Source organism: Triturus cristatus, chromosome 1_1 (assembly GCF_964204655.1).
Source record: "Triturus cristatus chromosome 1_1, aTriCri1.1, whole genome shotgun sequence".
Classification (NCBI taxonomy): domain Eukaryota; kingdom Metazoa; phylum Chordata; class Amphibia; order Caudata; family Salamandridae; genus Triturus; species Triturus cristatus.
This window is the reverse complement of record NC_140579.1, coordinates 118,092,007-118,116,465: the sequence shown is the minus strand read 5'-3', so window position 1 is coordinate 118,116,465 and position 24,459 is coordinate 118,092,007. Positions and strand designations below refer to the sequence as shown.

General features: G+C 45.8%; 1 protein-coding gene across 1 annotated transcript in view; it reads left to right on the top strand.

The window, feature by feature from the left end:
* Positions 1 to 24,459, top strand: part of LOC146869715 (complement factor B-like) — a 315,575-nt gene that overhangs the window by 99,387 nt on the left and 191,729 nt on the right. Inside the window, exons 5-7 of the mRNA XM_085613166.1 lie at positions 16,215 to 16,313; positions 17,832 to 17,965; positions 23,839 to 23,977. Coding sequence (XP_085469292.1) covers positions 16,215 to 16,313; positions 17,832 to 17,965; positions 23,839 to 23,977 — 372 coding nt within the window. The remainder of the gene's footprint in view (positions 1 to 16,214; positions 16,314 to 17,831; positions 17,966 to 23,838; positions 23,978 to 24,459) is intronic.

Below are 24,459 nucleotides of genomic sequence, written 5' to 3'. Positions count from 1 at the left end.
TCCAGCCAACTTCCGACCGATTTCCTTACTTCCAGGCCTCTCGAAGGTGCTAGAGAAGCACGTTAATCGTCAGCTAACTAGTCACATTGAGTCGGCGAACGTTCTCCACTTCTCCCAATCCGGTTTTCGGACAGGTTTTTCCACTGAGTCCACCCTTTTGGGAGTTACGGAGACAATCAGACGTCAGGTGGATGGAGGAGAGACGGTGGCACTCATCCTTTTGGATTTGAGTGCCGCTTTTGACACCGTCTCTCATACCATCCTCCTTTCTGCCCTGAGGTCTGTTGGAATCTCTGGCTCCGCACTTGCGTGGATCTCCAGTTTTCTCTCGGACCGCACCTTTCAGGTTTTTTCTCCTTCTTCGGTGTCTTCTGTTCATAATATTCCGCACGGTGTCCCCCAGGGTTCTATTCTTAGTCCCCTGTTTTTCAATCTTTACATTAGACCTCTTGCTTTTCTTGCTGCACAGTCTGGACTATCTATTTTTTCGTATGCAGATGATACTCAAATCATCTTCTCTCTCTCTGCTAACCAACACTTCCCCTGTTCTTCTCTCAGTTTAGGGCTTACGAACATCGCCAATTGGATGACGACCAACAAATTGAAGCTGAATGGAGATAAAACGGAGTTGCTCCTGTTTGGGCCTGACTCCGCTCTCTGGGGCCCTCAACATTGGCCTCAGCAAATGGGTCCTCTGCCGGTCCCGGCAACTACAGCTCGCAATCTCGGGGTCCTCTTTGACAATCAGCTATCCATGAGACAACATGTGATTAAAGTTGCAGCCACCTGTACTACTATTATCAGGTGGCTGAGGAAGATTACGTGGATGCTTCCTCAAGACACCCAGAAGCTTGTGGTCCAGGCCTTAGTTACATCTCGGCTGGACTACGGTAATGTTTTACTTCTGGGCGCTTGCAAAGAGGTCTCCCGGAAACTCCAATTGGTGCAAAACATGGCTGCCCGACTACTGTGCAATTTGCCATGATCTGCACCTGTTTCCTCTGCTCTGCGCAGCCTGCATTGGCTATGCATAGAATCTAGATCTAAATTCAAAGCTTTATGCTTTATGCATCGCATTAAAGCAGGTAAATCTCCCCATTACCTATCCACTTTAGTTCACCAATACTGTCCTTCGCGTACTCTCAGATCTTCCTCTCAATGTAGATTCGCTATCCCTCGTTTTAAGCGCACCAGAATTGGTGGGCGCTCTTTTTCGTATTTGGCGCCCTCACTCTGGAACTCGCTTCCTATTCCACTGCGGTCTGAAAAGTGCTATCTTAAGTTCCGCAAAGGAGTGAAAACCTGGTTGTTCTCCTTATAACTCTCTCTTTGTACCCTTGCCTGCTCTTCATTGCTATGCTTCAGCGCCGGGAAACCTACGGGTAGCTGTGCGCTTAATAAATCTATATATAATAATAATAATAATGATAGGCATCAACAAGGTGGGCGATCTCTGGACGAGGGGGGGATTCAAAACGTTCGATGTGCTGCAGACGGAATTCCAGTTGCAGGACAGGGAGTACTTTCGATACATACAGGTCCGTCACGCGCTGTGCTCCGTATTCCCGGATGTTGCCTCCATCCCGGAGTACTCTCCCCTGGAAGATAGAGTGCTAGATGGGCATGTACCGGACGGCACGATTTCATTAATTTACAAAAAGCTCATCAATGATCGCTCGGGACTGCTGACTAGCCTTCGTGAGGCGTGGGTGGCCGATGGATTGGAGCTGGATGACGAGGACTGGGTGTCTGCGGTGGCCTCCCCGAAAGAGGTGGCCATACCGGCTCGCCTTCGCTTCGTCCAGCTCAAGATACTCCATAGGGTCTATGTTACGGGTCCGGGTCTGATGCGTATGGGCTATGCCGTGGACGGGTTGTGTAAGCGTGGGTGTGGTTCTTCAGGGACCTTCCTCCATATTTTGTGGGAATGCCCGGAGGTGGCGCGATTCTGGCGTGGTGTGCATGCGGTGTTGCAGGCGGTCACGCATGTGACGCTGCTTCCCGAGGCGAGGAGATGTCTGCTAAATGTGTGGGAGCCGACTGACTACTCAGTGCCGCAGACGTGGTTGGTGACTCTGGGATATATGGTGGCCAAGCGTGATATTGCGCAATTGTGGGGTTCACAGAGGTTGCCAACGGTCTCGGTGTGGAAGGACAACATGGATTGGTGTATGTTTCGGGAAAAGGTAGTGTATGTTGCGAGAGGTAAGCCTGGGAAATGGGTGAAAGTGTGGGGCCCCTGGAACACCTACCGTGGCGGAATTTGTACCCCACCGCTGACGCCTGATCTGGCACTGGCCCCGTCTCCTTAGTCTTCTTGACTCCTTGGTTCTGGGCATTGAGCTCATTTTGTCTCCGTCCCGACCTATCCCCCCCCCCCCGCTATTCCTGTGGATCGGTAGGGTCCTCCCCAGGGGAGCTCATGCTGCTGCTTTGACTATTGGCTGCCTTGTGGATTTGTTTTTCGTTTCCTATATAAAAATGAAACCGTCATGTGGGGGGTCCGGACGGTGTGGCTGCCAACGCTTCTTTCAACTCCTGTGACCTCTCTCACGCCGCAGCGTGTGTTTACTGATTGTATTCTATGCTCTTACTGTTTGCTAGCGGCCGGCCCGAAGGTTGTAGGCCCATCTTTGTATATCTTTTGGATTCTGTAATAAACGGTTTCAAAAAAAAAATAAAATACTTCCCATCAGAAAACATAACAATACACATTGTTTAAAAATATAATAGAACTGTAAAATGTAATTGTTAAACAGAAAAATTAAACATTACATAATTAATTGATATCCAAGCAATAAAAACAATCAAATAAATATCACAATCACATAAAGAAAATTACAATTTTGTTAAAATTATCTATAAAATATCCCAAAAATATTTACTTCATCAATTATCTTCCTAACAAATTTAAACATATAAAAGTTTCATAATTAATTAAAAAATTATATTTTACCAATTTTCACTCTATTCACCTACAAACTCAATAAAATATTTTAATATAGTATTGATACCTTCCTATATTCTGCCCCACGATATTTTTGACATCACAACATTTTTGATATGATATTTTGTGTTTCGCAATATTTTGGACATGATATTTTGTCAGAATACTGATACAACCTGTATGTACAGCACCTCAAGTGCAAAATGTACTTTATAATGGAGAAAAAGAACTGCATCTTTGCCATAGGTCTGGGCTATACAAAATATCTCTGTTATACAAGCACTGGCAATGCCAATATGTTTGGCCATAAGTGAAAGTATCTCTTCAGCCACTGGTGAGTTTATACACTAAATACAGTAGCAGTAGTCAGTAGCAGTTCTGGTTCCGGTTCACGACGTGCAGAGTAGCAGGACAGCGGAGTTGTGCGGTGCGGTACGGACCACGGCGCACAAGAGCATGGATCGAGGACAAGGATTGACACCATCTACCAACTACGGTCGACTCCACCCCGCGACCGCCGCCGTAGCTGTAGCCGCAGCCGCAGTAGACAGGCAGAAACAGGAGGCTTACAAACAAAAAAACGCAGAAGCAGCACTGGAGCACAGCCTAAGGTGGTGAGGCGGCAGCATACTGTGTGGGGAGGTCCGTAGTGGAGCCACGGCAGATTGAGGCCAGCAGCAGCGTAAGAACTAATGAGCAGCAGCACGAGCTCCATCTGCTGAAGCCTTTCACCTGTTGAAGTGGCCCAGGCAGGCAGGGAGTGGCTTGCGGTTCAGAGGAGGGTCCTACAAGTCCCACATGAAACATTTTGTAGCTTCACCTAGCCCCATTCGGCCTCCCAACCCGCCTATCTAGCCCAGCTTGTCCCAACTTACTATCAGTCAGTTAGCAAGCAGACACTACCCCTGCTACCGCAGCCAGCCTCCTCAGCCACTCCCACCCCAAGCCAAGGTGGTGGTGGAACAAAAAAGCTGGGAGCTCATCGGATCGATATTGCCGCACAGGAGTGGCGGTAGCAACGTCCTGCATGATACCGGTCATCGGAGGTGGTTGTGACCCATGAGCCACAAGCTACAACAACGATCTTGGTCTAAGCTACCTGGAGCGGCCATTAACAAGAACAGGGCCAGGAACTTAAAAAACTATTAACAGACATATTCAGGGTACAAACAAGGGGATAAACAAGGGTACACAAGGGGACCAACTAAAGAAATAAAAGAAAACGGAAACTGTCAACAGACCTAAGACAATTAAAAATAAATAAAAGAACCAAAACACGGAAAAGCAGGCAGTGAAAATGGCACACGAAGCGCAGGATATAAGACTCAGGACACAGAGAAAACAGGACACACAGGATACACAGAACACCTAGGACAAATAAAAACCCAAAACCCCAAAACAATATGCAAACATACGCAAACACTTGGGAGAGAACGAAGTGAAAAGGGTCACTAGTAAATTACATGCTTATTCTCTACCCTACCCAACACCAGCAGTTGCAAGGCCGAGAGGACCATGAGCCTCAAGAAATTTCAAGTTTTTAGAAGTTTGAAGAAGCATAGCTTGAGGGGGAAAACTTCAAGCCTCCCATGACATCGTAGGGATCACACAACTGCACGAAACACAGAGTTGCAGAAAGGATGAGATCAGGCAGTGTTAGACGAACTCCAAAGCTGCCCCAAAAGTCCCGGAAGACCCAGAAGCCTAGTAGTACAAATCAAGGAGCAAGAAAAGAAAAAGTGAAACAATCTGAAAAAGCAGTAAAACAGGATGCACCCCAAAAAAGTCCACTTGTCTCACCAATTCTGACATTGTTCAGGAATTTAGAAACTAGAGGAACTAAGGGAAAAAGCTCCAGCTTCTTCTTTCTCAAAGACGATGGGGCTGCTATATACTCAACACCCAGATAGGTTCCTGGCCTTCCAGCACCACTAACTCCACAAAGGTTGTCACATAGTCTCACAACAGTAGAAAAGCAAAGTGCTTCTATAACAAACACAACGGACCCAAACAGTGAAGTAATTAATCAAAACTGGGAACAGGCAGACATGGATTAGGTCATATCTAAGGACGATGCAAGGGCGAGATGCTAGGCCAACGGGCCAACAACCACAGACAAAGATCTCTACCCAGAGAACCCACCCGAGGGCCAAAAATAAACCAATATCGTTGTGTGCAACAACAATAAGTCTTTAGATGAGCCCCAGCCCTGCCATGGAAAAGAATGGAGCCACGGAAGAGAAAACAGATATGTAAAAGCTCACTCACCAAATCAGTGCATAGGTCAAAAAACTTTATTTAACTTCACCCCAAAGCCTACAAAACAAGACAAAACTACACAAGGGTCTACAATGGTGGCTCAGATCCACCAGATAAATTCAGTAGAAGCAAAAGACCTGGACGACCTTGAAGACCTGAAAAACTCACAGCTGAGAACTTTAAGCATCACCACTAACTAGGAGCCATCACAAGACATGGACGCTAAGGAGCCATCGCCAGACATAGATGCTAGAGAGGCACTAGGTCGTGATGCCCACATCCACATAATGCAAAATAATGCAGAAACAACTAGCCCTCATAACAAGGAAAAAGCAATCAGAGTGGCCTTAATATTGCAGAACACCAGCCAATCAGTCACCGGAAAATCACTCACCAAATTATGAATCAAAACTGACATCACCACTAGACAAAATACCCAATAGCACATGTAGCTACCCGGAGCTCTACAGAACTTTACTACAAACACTTCAATCATCAATAAAGGCACTCAACTTGCATTCGGACAAGCTGAACATTCAAATTGATTTAATGAATATTATAGCACTACACATCGCAGAGATAAACACCAAGTTGGATAACCATAACAATCTAATTACATGAGCACAATCCAAATACTCACCAAAGCAAAGTCCCTGCTCTTGTGGTCCAATCATCGACAAACTGAGCCTTTTACCAACTCTCCTAGAACAAATAATAGCCCTTAGACAGCAAAATACAACATATATCAAGCGTATGTGTGCTGACAACAAAATACAAACAGTAATTCCTAAACAGACGGACAATGAAATACAAACAGTAACTCCTTTGCAGGCAGAAAAGAAAGAGGATGAAAAGGAAGCGAAAACGCCAGTCGATACTCAAAGACCTACGGGAACTACAGCAGCACTCGCTACGAATAAGCCTGGCGCTACAACCACATCCAATCAAGTAGAACATACTCGAATCAAGCAAACAAAAAGACTAAAAAAACATGAAAGGAAAGCCAGAAACAAATTAAAAACTGGAGAACACAAACCAGGAATTAAAATGTACCCACTATTTAGTTCAACAAGAGATCTACAAGGCAACCCCAACCTTATCAGCACACCAGTGGGACCAACTGACAACTCTAATGGTAACCACAAAGACAAGTATATGGAGACGGACACTCAGGAAGACTTGGACCAACACGAATTGAGATACACTAATATCCACAGTGTGGTTGTGCTCGTACCCACTGGAAAAACAGCAGTTCTTACCTGGAAGGGCTTTGATCCATGCACAAAAAAAGGGACAACAAAAACTCACAAAGTAGCGACTTTGATCTCTGTACAAGAAAAGTGGACAGAAAAATGCCACACACTAGCGAACAAATTGAAGAGGCACTGGAACTGGGTCAAAAGCAACACGATAGAAACACTGGGCAACCTGCAATTTGACATCTCAATCCCTTGCCTCCTGTACAACCAATCTGAAGCCCAAAGATCAAACAGGAAATAACTACAAGACAGACTGAACAACCTTTTCACAAAACATCACTAAGGGCAGCAGGCACTATTAGGGAGACCATAGACTGCAATAGTCACCTGCAGCGGGAAACAACAAAGAAAACAAAATTAACACAAATACCCGGCAGCACGGACTATCATTGCAACAAATATTATTTACACCAGAATACGAGTCTCATGGGCGGCACGATATCCTGAACAGGGGCAACATATTAAAATTACTAACCAAGATTCCACCACTAAAACATCTAAAGTCAACCAACCTGCTAGCCGTGGGATTTTGCCAGAAGGGAAAAGATAACCTTAATGAACAAACGCTCACCACATGGCAAACAGTGGAAGTTGCCCAGCTCATTATGAGCAAAAACCAACAACTTGACATATGGGGCACAAAACTTTCTGAACCCGCCATACCACGTTATCCCGGTCCGCTTGCTGAAAATCCCACCCAGATTGTAAACGTTGGGCCGGGAAAAAATAAAAGAAAAACAACAGGTGTACTCAGTCCTTCAGAAAGCCAAAAGGAGGAGCCCACCTGCGATATGGTGCAATGGGGCTGTAACGGACAAAAAGGCAAACTTGGAACCCGACAATCAAGGAAGCTGGCTCCCAGGAACCCTGAACAAAGAGAAAAATAACTGACCAGAAACGGGAATCTACACCTTCTCTTGTGGAATATAGCTGGTGCGAGAAAATGGTTAGAAGAAGGCAGCCCCCCCTCAAGCTCTGGCATCATGCAACATTAGTGCCCTTCAGGAGACATGGGTTCTGTAAGAGCTGCCTCGTAGAGGATTTACACATTTTCACACACCAGCCAAAAAACACAGGAGATATGGACGTCCAAAAGGCGGCCTAGCAGTCTACGTGTCCACAGCCATTAACATCCTATCAGAGCAGATAGCCCCCTTCGGACCAAACGTGCAACTAATAAAATTCTCGCTACCGGCGAAAGAGAAACCAAGAACTGTACTATTAATCAACACCTATACACATCCAATGGTGCAAAAGAAAAAAGCCCACAACGCGATGTTAACAGCCATAATTTCCGACATAAGAGGTGAGAATCCCTCCTGGGACATAGTTGTAACCAGAGACTTTAATTCAAACGTAATCTTCTCCCCGGATGAAGATGAGATACTAGCTGCAGATAACAAATGCCGGAACGTACAGTCCCAATTCCAAATTAAGACGTCTTCCCCCGATCTTGTGGGTCAGCGCCTGGTGAAAACGCTCGAATACCTGGGCTTGAGAGTCATAAATGGCAGAACACCGGAAGACACCCCTCCAAAACATACTTTTTTCGGAGGGAAGTCACAATCAAGGCTTGACTACACAGCAATTTCATTACCACTAATGCCTTTCCTTTCTACATTTGTTATTGAATTTACCACCAGGAGCGACCATTCGTATCAACATACTTACTTTAATCTAAATTTACCAAAACATCAGACCAATCAGGCAGCTGAGGAATGCATCCACTCAACTGACCCGAAACGGCTGAAATGGACAAAGGAGAAAATTGAGGAGCTCCAAATCAAATTACAAAGACTCAAAATAGAAAGAGAAAATGTCCGTCTAACTATGATACAAGACTGGGAATACTTCACTGAGAAACAAACAACTCTAATGACTGATGAACAAAAACAGGCGCCAAGAAACATAAACAACACACCACCAGAAAGAGAGGTCCTTACACTGAAGTGAGAACTAAAAAAAAGCTGCCCGGAGACTGAAAAGAACAGAACAGGACCACACAGGCTGGGAAGCTGTACGCTACCTAAGGAAACTATATAAAAAGCAGATATGGGACCATAAAAGAAGAAGTGAGAACAACATTTGGGCAAAATTACTATACAACGCAAAAAAACCTAATTTAAGTACATTTTGGTAAATAATAAACAATCTGAGTCGGCCCGTGAACTCTCTAACTTCAAATGTACAAGAACAAGTCTGGGCAATGTTTCTAACAAAAAGATTCACAGAAACAGCAACCCTGGAACCCCCAGTTGGCAATGAAGAAGAGCGAGTAAGTCATCTGGACTTGGAGGAATTAACGTAGACCCCAGACAGGAAAAAGACAGCAATACGCATCAACACGCAACTACAGAGCTGTCACAGAGCTGTCAGCGGATGAAACACAATGGTTCGGCGCCGACACCAGTGCCCAATTTTCACTGGCAAATTTCAAACCGGCCGACCTATGTATCAGACAATATAAACAGAATAATACTGAAAGGCCAAGGAAATGGGGCACCAGGTCCAAACGGTATGCCTCAAGCAATTTTCAAACACTTGCCATCCTTCTGGAGTAGAAGACTACTGAATCTGTTCAAAGAAGCCGAAACATTAAACCAAATCCCATCAAGTTGGCAAGGTTCAATAATTACTCCAATTTGTAAAGGAGGGGATAGAACTTGTCCAGCAAATTACAGATTAATCGCTTTACTGGACGTGGAAGCAAAGTACTATGCCTCCCTGATTCTGGAAGACATGACTCCCTGGTCAAACACGCTCAATCTGATCCCCATCAATCAGACGGGTTTCAGAAAAGGAATTGGGACAATCACAAACATTCGAACACTCTCCTTAATTGCAGACAAGTAGAAACGGAGAAACAATTGCACCTTTGCTTCATAGAGCTCAAGGCTGCATTTGATAGTGTGGACCGTCATCGCCTATGGACAAAACTGAAAGCTTGGAAAATTCCTGAGAGAATTTTCAGAGGAATACGGCTTCTTCATTCCAACACATGGATGAGAGCAAAGCTGGGAGATGGCTCAAGCCTAACAAGAAAGGTGATCACCACTAAAGGTCTAAAACAAGGATGTGTGCTTGCTCCGCACCTTTTTAATCTCTTCATAGCGGACCTGGCTCATCAGCTCGATAAGATCAACTCCCATCCACCCCAACTTGGAATGCTATCTCTATCACAACTCTGATACGCAGACGATGTTGTCCTGATGAGCCTAACCAAGATCGGCCACCGCAGGTCACTCACAGGCATGTCGGATTATATAACAACCAACAGGCTAGAAATGAATACATCGAAAAGCAAGACAATGCTAATTAGTAATTACCCAACTGCCAAGCAGAACATACAGCTTGAGGGTAACCTGCTAGAGGAAGTATCTAACTATAAATATCTGGGCTGTTAAATGGATAACAGGCTGAAACATCGAGAGCAGAAAGCTTACGTGCTACAGAGATCAAACACACTGACGTTTGCCTTTAGGACCCTAGCAAAAAAACTGAAGGGGCCATCGTATAAACCTTTGCTCGCAGTGATAACGGCCAAAATGCTTCCAACACTAACACACGCCAGTATTGCTCTACACAGTAAAGATTCTGAACTATTGAACAAATTATTAGTCTCAACATAAAGGTTTTCCAGACACATCAGTCTGCATCCCCAGCGCAGGTCAGACTCGAATTAGGCTTAAAAAACGAAACACTGGAGAAGATGTATGCAACTATTAAGTTATGGTACCAATTGAAACAAAGTAAAGCAGACTGCATTGAACAAAGCCCTGTGGGGTGAACTAGAAAACGAAAAAAATCACCTTACAATCAATATCTTCAAACAGCACTACTAACAACTTGTGGAGGTGAGCTTTGGACTACCAATCTGCCCTATTCATCTTTCAAACAAGCTATAAACAAATCAGCAAAATTTAATTCCTTGGGATTTGACAAAGACATCTTCAGCAAGAGAACACATGCATGGATGGTGATCAATAATTATAAGAACCTTGCGCCGGCACCATACCTAAACATTACATTCTCGATCCATCGAGAACAACACCTGATGGCCCTTCGCTTCGGCAGACTACCTTCCATCGCAGATCAGCCAACCTGGGTCCATAAAGGACCGACAGAATGCCAACTCTGTGGCAGCAACATGCATATGTCCCAAACTTTGCACAGCATGAGTCACTTTACTGAGGAATGGGCTGAATAAAAGAAGAATATGGACCTGCAGATCGGCTATATTAGCAGGTCTGGATCCGACTGACACTCTAATGAACTGTCAACTGATAACGTTTCTTAACTCTCACGAATGGGCATTGAAAACAGAACAGTTAGCTATCTCTCTGATATGCTAAAAACCTTCACGTTTCACGAAATTCAAATGAGTTTATCTGACATTTGAGAATTAATCCTGGAAGGTAACTCTTTGATTGTACAGAGGACCATTATTTAATCAGAACGTAGACCGCGCTTACTTAAAGCTAAGTACTCTTGTATACACTTGTATATTTATAATTCAGAATGGAAAGTTTTTAAGGTGTTAATGAAAGAGACACATTTTCGTGGATTTTATACAAGTGACAAATTGTTATGGTTTTAATTAACTAATACAATAAACATGTATTACATTACACTAAATACCTCATCATACACACATGTCCTCACTCATGTTTGGTCCCATAGATCCTTACATTCACCCACTTGCTCATCCACAATAAAGCACACACAAAAACAAAAAAAGAAAGATACATTAAATGACTAAAAGTAGAAAAAAAGGAAAAATAACGTCATATAAATGTGGCGGCACTTATGTATGAAATAAAAAATAAGGAAAAAATGAAACACAGCAGAGAGCAGCCATGATCCAAGATGGTTGACATATTGCTTCAAAGCATGGCAAGCATCTTGAAACTGTTAAAAACGTATGCACTATTTAAATACCCTTTGTAGATGATTGCAATTTTAGAAGCATTGACTGTGTGTAGGAAAGCTGTGTGCGATAAAATGAGAAGCAATATAGCGGCCACTTTGGTGGATTGTAGAGCACTCCAAAAAAAAAAAGAGAAGAGAAGAAAAAAAAGCAAGCTATCAAAGGAGAAAATGGAAAACCGAAGGAGGCCCCTATGACCAGGGATCTGAAGTCCACTTAGTTTCAGGCACATGTGCACATATGATCAAAAACAAATTCTGTTACTCAGAGGACAATAGAGACAGTGGGTGAAGTGGGCTTACTAAATGTCCCATGCTATATGGAGTCATGGGTGAAAACTGAAGGTGAATGATGCTTGAACAGACCAATGGCTGAAGAGAGCAGACCCAAAGTCCTTCTGTGTATGTAAATGTATGTTTTTTAAAAATTTTATTACAAAAGCTAAAATGGCCAGTCTAGATCTAAAAATGTTTTACCTATAAGTGCAGTTAACTAATTCTACCAAAATTAAATATATGTACAAAATTACCAATGGAAAAATTACAATTATGAATGAAATTAACAATGGCAAAACTGAACACAACAATTAATCAAACTGGATTTCTAAAGGGCTGCTGATCACCGCAAGGGTATCCAGGCACTGAGGGCCAAATCTGCTCGGGTGGAATCACTTGAACAACCAGGTCTTGGGTGCATTTCTACAGTCCTGAAGAGAGGGTGAGGTCTGGAGGTGAGGCCGTTCCAGGACATCACTGCATGGTAGGAGAAGGAGCGACCTCCATTGTTGCTTCAGTGGATGCGGGGGAGAAGGAGGTAGAGCGCAGGTGTCTGTTGGGTTGGTGGAAGCTCAGGCGGTGGTTGAGGTATGCCGGTCCTTGATTGTGCAGGGCTTTGTAGGCGTGGGTCAGCATCTTGAGGTGGGATGTGATGTGGGTCTATTTGGGGAGATCGAGGATGAGCCTTGCATCCGAGTTCAGCATGGTCTGCAGTCTCTTCATAAGTGGTGATTCATGCTAGAGTGCGTTGCCATGATCCATGCGGCTGTTGATGAGGGCTTGCTTGATGGTACATCTTTTGGAGCATGCGAAGCATGAAGAAGTAGGTGGAGGAGACTGCATTGATCTGGTTTTTCGTGGTGAATTTCCTGTCCAATAAAAGGCCGATGAGAGGTCGAGGAGGATCAGGGCAGCTGTTTCTACCCAGTCGAGGAGGTCTCTTATTTCATCAGTGGCTGCGATCAGCACGGTTTCGATGCTGTGGTTTGAGTGGAATCTGGATTAGGATGGGTCCAGCAGATCGTTGTTCCCCAGGTATTTCGTGAGTTGCTGGTTGATGGCGAAATCTTTGGCAGGAAAGGGGTTCAGCGAAATGGGCCGGTAGTTTTTGAGCTTTTTGGGGGTCGGCAGATGGTTTCTTGGGGGGTTTGACATCAGCATGTTTCCAATCTTCAGGGAAGATGGCCGAGGTGATGGATGTTTTGCAGATGGCAGGGAGTTTTTTGCTGAAAGTCCTGATAGGTTAAACATGTGGTGGGGACAGAGGTCCATGGGTGCACCTGAGTGGACGGAATGTATGATGGTGGTGGTGCTTTGAGTGGTGAACTGGTTAAAGGCGGTCGGAGTTTGCGTCCGTGGGGGCGAGGAGGCTGAGGATGTCGAAGGTGCTGGGTTGAGGTTCGAAGGATTTGTGGATGGTGAAGCTCTTGTCATGGAAGAAGTCCGCCAGGATGTAGTATATTTTTTGGGAGGGAGTGGTAATGTTTTCGGGTGTCCTTGACGATGCTGAAGAGTTTTGTGCTGTGATTGGAGCTGGCTTTGATGCTGTCAGTTAGAGCATTCTTTATAGTCTCTTTCAGGAGTTGGTGGCAGTGGTTGGACAATGTCTTGAAGGTGGTGGGGTCTTTGGGTTCCTTGCTGGTGCATCATTTCCTTTCCAGTTGCTTGCATTTGCATTTTGTAGTTCTCAGTTTCAGGGTGTACCAGCTAGCATGTTTGGTGGTTCTCTTGATTTTGGAGGGTTTGATGGGGGTGACTCTGTCAGTGCATTCAATGATCCAGGCAGAGGGAAGAGGTGTGGCGCCGCGGCCAGGGTGACTGACTCTGGAATCTGGGGATCACGGTTCGATCGCCGGTGGCAGATTAGCCCAGCACCATGTGACTCTGGGCAATAGCTTGCTTAATCTTCCTGACGGCCCCCAGCGCCTAGAGACCCTTATGGGTGATTGTTTGCGCTTTACAAATGTGGATCATTATTAAGTTCATGACAGTCTGTTCAAGACCTGTTTTGGTGTTCGGGAGAGAGGTGTTGAAGGCATCGATCAACTGGCTTTCGGATACTTTGGTCTAGCTGCGGTGGTGCCAGAGACTGTAGTGATGGTGAAGTGGACGGTGGAGTGGTCTGTCCAGGTGATTTTGTTGAAATGGCTATACTTGACACTGAAGCTGACTGTGAAAATGGAGTTGATCATGGGTCCAGCGTTGTGTGTGGGCTCGGTGAATAGTTGGATGAGGCTGATTTTGTTCATTCTTTTGAGGAGGTTGGCTGTGTTGGCGTTATTTGGGTGGTAGAAATTTGTAGCTTCCGAGGAAGATGTAGTGTTTTGTGTTGATGGTTTGTGGTGCAATGAACTCAGGGATGCCGTCGCAGAATTCGGGGCACAGTCCTGGAAGTCTGTAGACGAGGGTACTTCTGATGGTGATTTTGCCGTCTGTTTGGATTTGGAATTTTAGGTGTGCCATGATCGGGGTGGTGTCCTCTGTGGTGGTTTCTTTGTGGATGATGGCAATTTCATCTCCGTGTTTATTAATGTGTTCCCAGTGTGCTATCTTGTATCTGTTGGGCGCGGGCAAGGCGATGTCGGGCGCAGATGCAGGGTTGAGCCAGGTCTAGGTGAGGAAGACAGCATCAAGGGTGAGGGAGGTAATGATGCCTCAGATCTCAGTGGTGTATTTGCAGAGTGATCGGGCATTGAGCAGGAGACAGTGAGTTGTCCTGGCGACGTCGTGGAAGGTGTGGTGGTGTCGGAAGCTTGTGCTGATGCTCCGGTGTTGTAGGAGAAAATACGGTGGTGGCATGAGAAAGGGCCTACTGTTGAGCGTGGAGAATTGCGGCAGCAGTCGTTGCGTAGTTTGGGGTCCAAGGTTGTGAGCTCAGCACTGGTGTAGCTGTGAATGACACTCGATCCAGGGTTCCTGGAGCTGGGTGTGGTCCAGGCACATTCAGTGAGCCAGTGGCACACCCACTGCTTGCAGCTGCTGTGCTGCTGTGCCTTAGCCTACATTAAGTCCTGGGAGTCGAAGAGGTTAGCAGAGGCAAGAAGTGGGGGGAGAAAAAACATGAGCTATGGCTCAAAAAGCAGGCGGGCGGCGAGGCAGAAAAGGCAGCAGAACGGTGATAAAACAAAAATTACTAATGAACACAACAGAGCAACATTAGCTAAATAATGGCAACAGAAGGCAAGGCACATTAAGAGCAACAGAAAGATAAAATGAGTTAGACACAATAAGGGTTAATGAAAATGAATCAGGTACAAAAAGGGAAGGATAAACGCAGAGCGAAAAGCAAGTCAGGCACAATATGGAAAGGAGACAGATAAGTGCAGAATAAAAACGAGTCAGGCACAATAAGGACAACAGGATAAAGGTAACAAAGTGCTTTGTGAAAAAAGAAAAACTAATCAAGACAGAAATGGGAGCACAAGCGAGGCAGAGGTAAGGGGGAGCTGGCATGGGCACAAGGATTATCAAGGATCTGTGCCATCTGACATCATTGTACCAGGATACAGGACTAACCATGTGTTTTTTCCTCACCCTGGACAATGTAATGTAATGTAATGAGGTGCTTATATAGCGCACTATCACCCGATGGGTATCCTGGCGCTTAAAAAGGGGAGCCCCCACCAGAAGTTAATAGGGGCGGCCGAGGTGTGACACAGGAAGTGAGGAAAAGAGAGATAATATCTGAAGGAAAAATTACTCCAGCCTAGGGAATAAAACGTTTTCAACTTTTTCCTGAAATCCATAAAAAGCGTGTCATAAATGGGGTTTCACATTTATACAGTACACATTACTTTACATAATTACATTAAGCGCTTTTCAGTACTGTTGGGTTGCCCAAATACCAGCCTATTACAAGATTGCCCCAGAGAAATGGGACATAACATGCGAGGATCAGATCGCTCGCACAGATTCTAGAATATCAGTACTCATTGTTGGCCCTTTTCTCCACGGATATTTTACTTTCTAGAGTAGGCGAAATGTCCAGATGAAGAACCTTGAAGCCACAGTTTTTCTGCTATTTTTAGGTCTCGCCTGACCCAGCGCATGCGCTGGTCTGGCGAGACTTATTGAGAGGGCTCCAAAAAGTGCTACTAGGCCAGCCTAGAGCTACAGTGCACGTGCTCGGGCGCGCGCTGCGCTTTACCGCGATTACTTTCACTTTCGCGGCCGCACGGCCGCTTTGATGTTTGATCGTGATCTCCGATCACTTTAACTTTCATGGCTGCACGGCTGCTTTGCATAGCCAATAGGTCTCGCTTTAGGGACCTTATAAGTGTTTAGTTATGCAACTGTTTCATGGCTAAACACTTATAAGGTCCCAAAGGCGAGACCTATTGGCTATGCCAATGCTTGTTTGAATTACCCCTGGGACTGTTAATGGCCTCAAGGAAAATACAGGCCACCAGAACTTGAGCTTTATTTTACACAGTTCTCCCAAATCCCCCATAGTACACTGCATTCCTTTGATCTGCAGCCATGTTCATGCGGTGTAAATTCCACTGCATGAATACATGTCTAATGAGATGCTGGCTCTTTCTCACCAGAGTTCTACACATTCGACACAGCAGAAGAAGTTGGCGAGTCCTTCATTTCCTCCCTATCTGCTGCTGTAGAAATCGCTGATCCGGACAAAGTGGATGAAGGTAGGTCCACTACAATTACTAAGGGCCTGATTACAAGTTTGCTGGTGTGTGCAGCCATACCAGCGCCCCGCTCCCACAAAGCCAAACTCGACCGCCCACCAGTTTTCTCCTGGTCTGGGGGGCGGTGCTATAGCGGTCCAGGGGTGGTGCTCATATGTGAGCCTTAGCACAGCACCGCCGTGAGACCACCAAAACAAGTTCCTGCCCGGCATGGACTGGTGCAGTTCATGCCGTGCAGGAACAGGGGTGCATACAGACAGGGGGGCACAACATGTGCTCCCCTGCATGCACCCTCATTCACAGGAGCAACAGGTGGCCCTGTAGGGACCCCTTAGTTTCATGACTGCCACACTTTTCTTGGCGGCCTCAATGCCATGAAAAGTGTGGAGGCCTGGGAACTCAGAATATGCTTGGTGGTGCCACAGCGACACTGTCAGCATATTGGTGCCCCAGACCTCCGCATCACCACCGAGGGATCGCACATCCCTGGCGGTTGCGGCATTTCTTTGGTGGCCTCACCGCCATACTTGTAATAACGCAGTTGGACCGTCAGTGCGGCTGTAACCCCACCGCGGGTTTGTCGTTCCAATGGACTACAAAACTCATAGTTAGGGCCTTAGTGTTTTTAAATATTGTTTAGGCCGCTTCTTGAGTGGATGGTTGAAAAGAAAGTGAGAGGTAAAAAAAACGGAAAGGGGGGCATTTGGAAGGTAACAAATGTGGGTTTAGGGGACAAGATGAGCTTTAAGTTAGATGACGAGCTGTGCCTTTGTGAATGAGGATATGTATTGATTTTTAAATAAGTCCGAAGCAAATATAATGACAAAAGGTGGGTTAGGCTAGGACATTATTTTTTATACTTGGTGTTCTGTTGTTTTTTTGGTTTGGTGTAGTATCACTGCAGCCACTCTGTGCTGAGATTTAAGGAAGGAGCTTCACATTTTTTGCAAAGAGTGCTTCTATATTTGATGGGGAACAGCCATTACAACGCGTTTTTTACCACGCAGTGCAGTTACATCGCATGCGTTACAACGCATGCGATGTTACAACGCTATGCCATTACAACGCAAGTCTGTACATCGACTTGCGCTAGATGGCGTGCTAACATTACAAATAGTGTAGTTTACTATCCCAACACCTTCCCTACTGTTAAGTGGACTGGAGTTGGAATAGTAAATTACACTTTTTTAATGTTAGCACGCCATCTAGCGCAAGTCGATGTAAAGACTTGCGTTGGAATGGCATAGCGTTGTAACATCGCATGCGTTGTAACGCATGCGATGTAACTGCACGCGTGGTAAAAACCCGCGTTGTAATGTCATACATCCATATTTGTACAGCCTGTCCAGTGAGCATTGGTGTCAGCATGGCATATGAATTCTCTAATTAGCAAATCAACATCTTCCACATACCACCGTAGAGGTGATCTGCAGGAGTTGGCGGCATTTATCAGCAGCTGATAGCACTTCTGCCAAATCTATCAACTTCATCACCGCTTTTCTTTTCTTCTATCAACAGCGACAGGTACACGAAAAATTAAAATACAGAAAGATGGGGACATGAACATTTACATCATCCTGGATGCGTCAGAAAGTGTTGGGAAAGAAAACTTTGCAAAAGCTAAGGACTGTATTGTCAGCCTCATAGAAAAGGTGAGATAAGGCTGGAAAGCAGTAGAGCACACACCAGGAACGCTGGGTCAATGATGAGCCCAACACTGGTGCCAGCTAACAAACTAATAGTGAAATATCTGCATTAGGAACTTTTAAAATGGAGTTGTTGTTATCTTGTATTCAGAATGTCCTCTACAAGTATTTTTGATTGATATTGACTGGCAAAATCTTATTGTGCAGAGGTCTTTATGCCTAGGGCTAACATCAAATATATGTCATTATCCAAAGCTGTGAGCACTCTCTTACCCCGTTGTACCACACACTTTCTAATTCAGTCTTGAAAACAATTAACAGACATTAAGATGGATTTTTCCACCACCTTCCACTCTTCAATAAGTACTCAGTTCTTTTCATTGTCTCTGCTTATCTTTCAATATTGGGTCAGAAAGAGCAATGTTCTAGGTCAGTGACACTCAAAGTACGGCCCGTGGGCCACTTGCGTCCCCCCTGACCTTTAAGTGCAGTCCCCTGGCCAACAGCACCACTGGATTCTTGTTTACTCGACTCAGCACTCACATTATAATTTATAAAATGTGAACTAAACAGGCAAGCATTTACTTAAATGTTCATTAACCCCTTCCATGCTGCGCAGATTCCGCCGCTGTGCTGACGGAATCTTGCGCGGGCGTGGTCATGACGGAACGGTTCCGTCATGAGCACAGCTCAACCGTGGCTCATGACGGAACCGTTCCGTCATGAGCACCGAAGGGGTTAAAGTAAACTAAAGGAAGAAACTGGTGTGTCCTTCACTGTAGGAAGCTGGCTCTTTATATTGTATACCAAAAAGAGGTATCCTGTGCAAAGAGTCCAGGTATCCCTTATAAGTGGACACGGGCTTGCTCTAGCAATCCCATTGTGCTCTTTTAGGGGTCAAGAAGTATCAGGCTTATCAGAGAGGAGTTGTAGCCTCGAGCACTACTCATTGAAGCCAATGGGGGACAGGACCTGTAAAGAAAGGCTGCAAGTGAGAACTGGGGGACCAGTCCGGCGCAAACCCAAAGGGGGGCATGGCTCTTGTGGGTCTCAAAACCACAGAAACACCATCCGTTTCAATGAAGTCGGGCTGGAGGGCTCATGTGCATAGGTGCTTTGTCCATCGGGTTGGCAAGTTTGAGGCTCTCTCGGTTCACCTGCACAAGGGTTAGAAGAAACACAGCAAAACAACTTCGGCGTGGAGCTGGCCTCTCTCGCAGTCCCTCGACATGCAGGTATGTTTTGACTGCGGTGGTGTTCGGATTGAACACAAACAAGCCTTGGTGCTTGCAACAGGCTCCGTTATTCCAGGTATCGCTGCACGGTGGCTCCTGGGGGTCCCTCATTTCTAAACTTGGGGGGGGGGGGAGGCAGATCTGACCTCCTGGAGCACCGTGACCTCTTCCTGGGTGGCTGCTGTGTCAGTGGACCCAGTGGTCAGCAGAGTGGTGGACCAGATGTCCCAATTGGTGGCTGCAGGAAAGTGGCTCCTCCATTCCAAGGGAGATGGTGATTGGTTGGCGTAGTGCTGGCAGGCCTCTGAGGCGTTGGAGGATGCACAGCTGCAGGACGTGTTGAGTCTTTACAATTGTCGGGACTGAAGCAGGCAGGCAGGGTTTGGCGTGAAAGTCCACAGCTAGTCCACAGTTCTCGCGTCTTTGTCCTTGTTCTTGTAGTCAGACGTATCTAAGCTCCTGGTGTCAGGGGGCCCCCCTAAATAGTTAATTTGAGGCATTAAGGAGAGTGTAGGGCAGTAGCCCCTTGGGGTCAGTACACCCCCTATATGGCTACTTCCTGTGGGGAGTGGGCATAACCCTGTCTCAGAATTCCTAATTTCACCAAAAACAATATGGTGGAGCCCTTCCTTTATGGGGCACAACAGGCAGCCCACCTTAGGGTGTGACTAGCCTGGTGGCAGAACAAGTCCCCTAGCATAGCTAGTTCCCACCTGTCCTGGTGCCAAATGGGCCTCAGTGTAAGGGGTGGCATCTCCCTGGTCTTAGGGAAGCCGGGTTGCATATCAAAGGCAGCAGGGGCTTTGATGCCCCTGGCCTTGATATGCTACATCACTAGCCATCCTTACTCCGATGAGGCATTGTTTCTGACCTCAGAGAGCGCTGGCTGTCACCTCCAGGGGGTCAGAAACCTATCTGTGGTGGTTGGCTGGTCGATACCAGTCAGCCAGCACACTAGAAGACTAGTCGGGGTCAGTGGGCACATCTAAGGTGCCCTCTGGGTGCATGTCAGAAGAAATCCAATACTGGCATCAGTATGGCTTTGTCAAGATGAGGTGTTCGATACCAAACACCATAGGTTTCAGGGAAGCCCTTAAGTAGGTGGTAACTCATAATGACCAGTGCCCAGTACATATAATTAAGATGGCTTATCTGTTCACTTGTACCATCCAGAAATTCAACTGGACAGGCAGATATGCCCTCACATGTAATATAATGCACCCTATGCGTGTAACAAGAGGGAGAGAGAGGACTAGAAAGCTAGTCCATGTCCCCGAGGGATTTATATGTGTTAAACAAAGAAGACTAGCTTAAGTTGACCAAAGTGATGCAGTACTCAAAGTAGTTCTGTCACAGACACCTTGTAGATGTATTCATGAAGCCCTCACGCACCAACCTAGTTGGTGGCATGCTTCATCATCGGGCCCACCCAGTGACACCTAGTATGTCCCAGGTGTGCTACGACGCCTGATTACAGCGGAGCTGGTATATTGCTGAGAGTGCAGTGAGGTTGGGTGAAATGTGATTTAAAACGGCTTGGTGGTGGTCCCAGTACCCAAGGGTAAATTAAATTTTAATAACTGGGCCGACACCAGCGGTTAAAAGTAAGGCTACAGGACGTGTAAGGGTGGAGAGTTACTGCCCCCTGCGTCCTTCAGATGGTCGACATGTTTCAGCCAGTGCCTTAGAGTATTCTGGCTTTCCTCAGGACCGTTTTTAAAAGGGTGTGGTGAAAATAAAACAGACTTAGTGTTGTGGTACAGACTATGTGATACACTCACTAAGGCGTTTTTCTATGTGTGAGAGGGGGATTCCCTTCTCATGCATACGCCTTGTACCTGTTGTCCCGCCGTCGTCCTACCGGAGGACGACGGCGGGACAACAGGTACAAGGCAGGCACTGACCAGAAAGACTGGTCATCCCCATACCGCTTCCCTCCAGGAAGCCTTGGCTAATAACCCAAAGCGTATGCATGAGAAGGGAATCCCCCTCTCACACATAGAAAACGCCTTAGTGAGTGTAATCAGGCGTCGTAGCACACCTGGGACATACTAGGTGTCACTGGGTGGGCCCGATGATGAAGCATGCCACCAACTAGGTTGGTGGGTGAGGGCTTCATGAATACACCTACAAGGTGTCTGTGACAGAACTACTTTGAGTACTGCATCACTTTGGTCAACTTAAGCTAGTCTTCTTTGTTTAACATATAATGCACCCTGCCTTTGGGCTACAAGGCCTGCTGTAGGGGTGACTTACATATATTACAGGCAGTGACTGTGGCATGGCACACAGTGAGTGTGCCATGTGGTATTTTCACTCATGGTTTTGTACCATGACAGAGTCTGCAATGGCAGGATGCATGCAATTTGTATAAGGTCCCTTAGGGTGGCATAATACATGCTGTAGCCCTTAGGGACGCTATTTGGTACCCATGCCGTAGGTACCAGCGGTACCATATACTAGGGACTTACAGGGGTGCCAAAGTGTATGCCAATTTGATCAGTTCACCTTGTTTTCGGAAAAGAGCAGTGGCACTGACACTATCCTCTGATAAGCCTAACCTGCTCGCGCACATTACCACAAAAGAGAGCATTTGGGATCATTAAATTAACCCTGTAAACCAATATGGGTCACCTGTGCTCTCTGCATTAATGTACTCCTCCACTTGGTACACTACATAGATAGGCAGATTCCTAAAAAGGCTAAAAGGGGTGAATATTATTTACTTTCCTAACTAGTCGTGGACCACCTGAGTAGGTTTTGTGGACCATCAGGAGACTGCAGACCAGATGTTAACCCCTTCTGTGCCACGCTCTTTCCCTCTCCTGTGCCGGGCGTTTTATTAGTGGGTCGGGTTCATGACGAGATAGTCTCGTCATGGGCACATGACGAGACTATCTCGTCATGGGCACTGAAGAGGTTAATAAACGGTGTCAAGCGGTTTCCTGGTGCTGGGATTAGCAGAGTAAAAAGGATCAGCAGGGGGGGGGAGTTAGAAGAGCTGAGTTTTGAGTATTTTACGAAGGCTTGTGTAGAGCTATCCTGTCCAATGCACTGGAGGAAGTTGGCCGACACGCAAACATCTAAGTTGTGAGGTGACACCGTTCAAACAAATTGCTCAAGAATTGAGTTGTGAGGAAGGTTTTGCTTAGTTTTGTGGGTTTATTAATTGTACCAGATGTTTTAAGAGCTAAGGTGCCCGATCTTGCTTATTAAGGCCGCATTGGAATACAATCTGTGAAACAGAGGGTGAGGAAGGACTTTTGGCATCCTGGCGTTGATAAGGCAGTGTGAGCATATATACAAGTTTGTGCTTTTTTGTGTTTTTAGCGAAGAACATATAAGCATGCCTTTGTCGTAGATAATGCCAATACTCATACGGTCATAAGAATTTTATGATGCAGTATTCCAAAGAGAATGAGTTCCTTCTTAATTGATGATTGGCCAAATCTTGAGCTCTGCACCAATGAGAGTATTTTTAGAGTATTGAAAGAAAGTTGTTGTTGTGAGTGACAGAGTACAAGAGCAGTACGCAGGGAAATATAAAGTAAAGATAAAAGTCTGTGAAGTAAAATTGGTAAGGATAAAAAAACCTGGTCTTTGCAGATGTGAATTGAAGTTTTCAGCACCTCTGTATGCGTATGTGTGAAAAGCGTAAGTAACACAAAGTTGTTATTCAAGATGGTCGTGATTGGAATTTTGACAGAGCCACAAGGGTACTCTAAAAAATGGATGGATCCAATCGGTAATGCTGTAGTAAAGCCACATGTGACAAGGGTTGTACATAGACTATGGCTTACTTTACTTCTTAGGACATGTTCCGGTGTTTGAATGCCAGTGTTCCCAGCTCTAGTAATTGCTGTGCAAGTGAGGTGCGACAGTGCTGTGCCATGTGTCTCCAGTATACACCACAACATGTCTTGGCATGCGGATCGTTTCAGCTAGGAGAGTAGGGGCGGAGGGTATATCGCCCGGAAGCAAAGAATATATAAGAGCAAAAGCAAAAGTGAAATTGAACATTTCTGGAAGTGTGACGGAATTAAAAATTAGAGGCTGAAATGTAAGTTCAAACCTTAGCTTGACTTATGGGAACAGCACAAGTACAGCATCCAGCATGGACGATTGATGGCTTCCATCGAAGCACTGGTTGGTGCGGACATAAACTTGCACTATTAGCAAAAGAGGCAAGGTGATATACGAGACGCTAGCATCTTGGTTCATCTGTTAGAAATAAAACCACATATTGAAAATCTCCAAGCTTCACATTAAAATTTCGATTTTTAATTTTTTTTTTGTTTAAGAATATCATTAAGAATTTTACTATTTGCATATTTTTTTATGTATAGTCAATTTCTCTATTTCTATGTACTGGTTTGACGTTAAAATTGATTAGGATGGGGTCTCTCACTTCTATTGGTGAGCCAGTGTGGGTCCACATAAGTCAAAAGGTTGAGAGCTGCTACACTGCGATATTAAAAGAAACACCGATTAAGTTACTGATCATAGAAGATACAAATCCGTGGAAACGGCGCATTACGACAACCCAATTAATGTGCCTATGGTAGCTGTGTTTTTATTAACCCTGGACAGATAGGTTTGGGATTGCAGGTCATTTCAGCAATGTGTACTTTCTTCCTTCGTTAGATCTCAACCTACGACATCACACCAAAGTACGCCATCATCACCTACGCCACAGACCCGAAGCCATTAGTTGCCCTGGAAGACGACGCAGCCACTGATGCTTCCAAGGTGGTTGAACTGCTGCAGGACTTTGATTACGGTGGTGAGTTGTTGACACAGTTTTTTTATGATGCAGCATGCAGGACCTGAATAATGAGTGCAAAGAGCCGTATTATGCAAAGTGCCTCAGGAGCTAAGGGGGGTGTGCACCCGTTTTCTGCTCCCCTGAGGCACATTGGTATGGAATGCGCTGCAGACAGTTGCACAGACCCCTCTGTAATGCAGATCATGTCGGCGACACACATATAGCGCTGGCACCATCCTAGAAGGGTGTTCCCTTATTTCCATGAGGGCGTGGCACCCAGGGCCGGACTGGGAACCAAAACCGGCCCTGGCAAAGTGCTCGGCTGGCCCCCCGGGGGGGTTGGGGGTGCCGCCGAGCTCTTTGCCAGGGCCGGTTTTCTGCCGATTTTATTACAGGGCCGATTTTGCAGCTATGGTGCGGCCCACCGGGGGATTGCCTGGTGCCCGCTATGGCCAGGCCAGCCCTGGTGGCACCATGCAAATAAGGGAATGCTTTGCCTC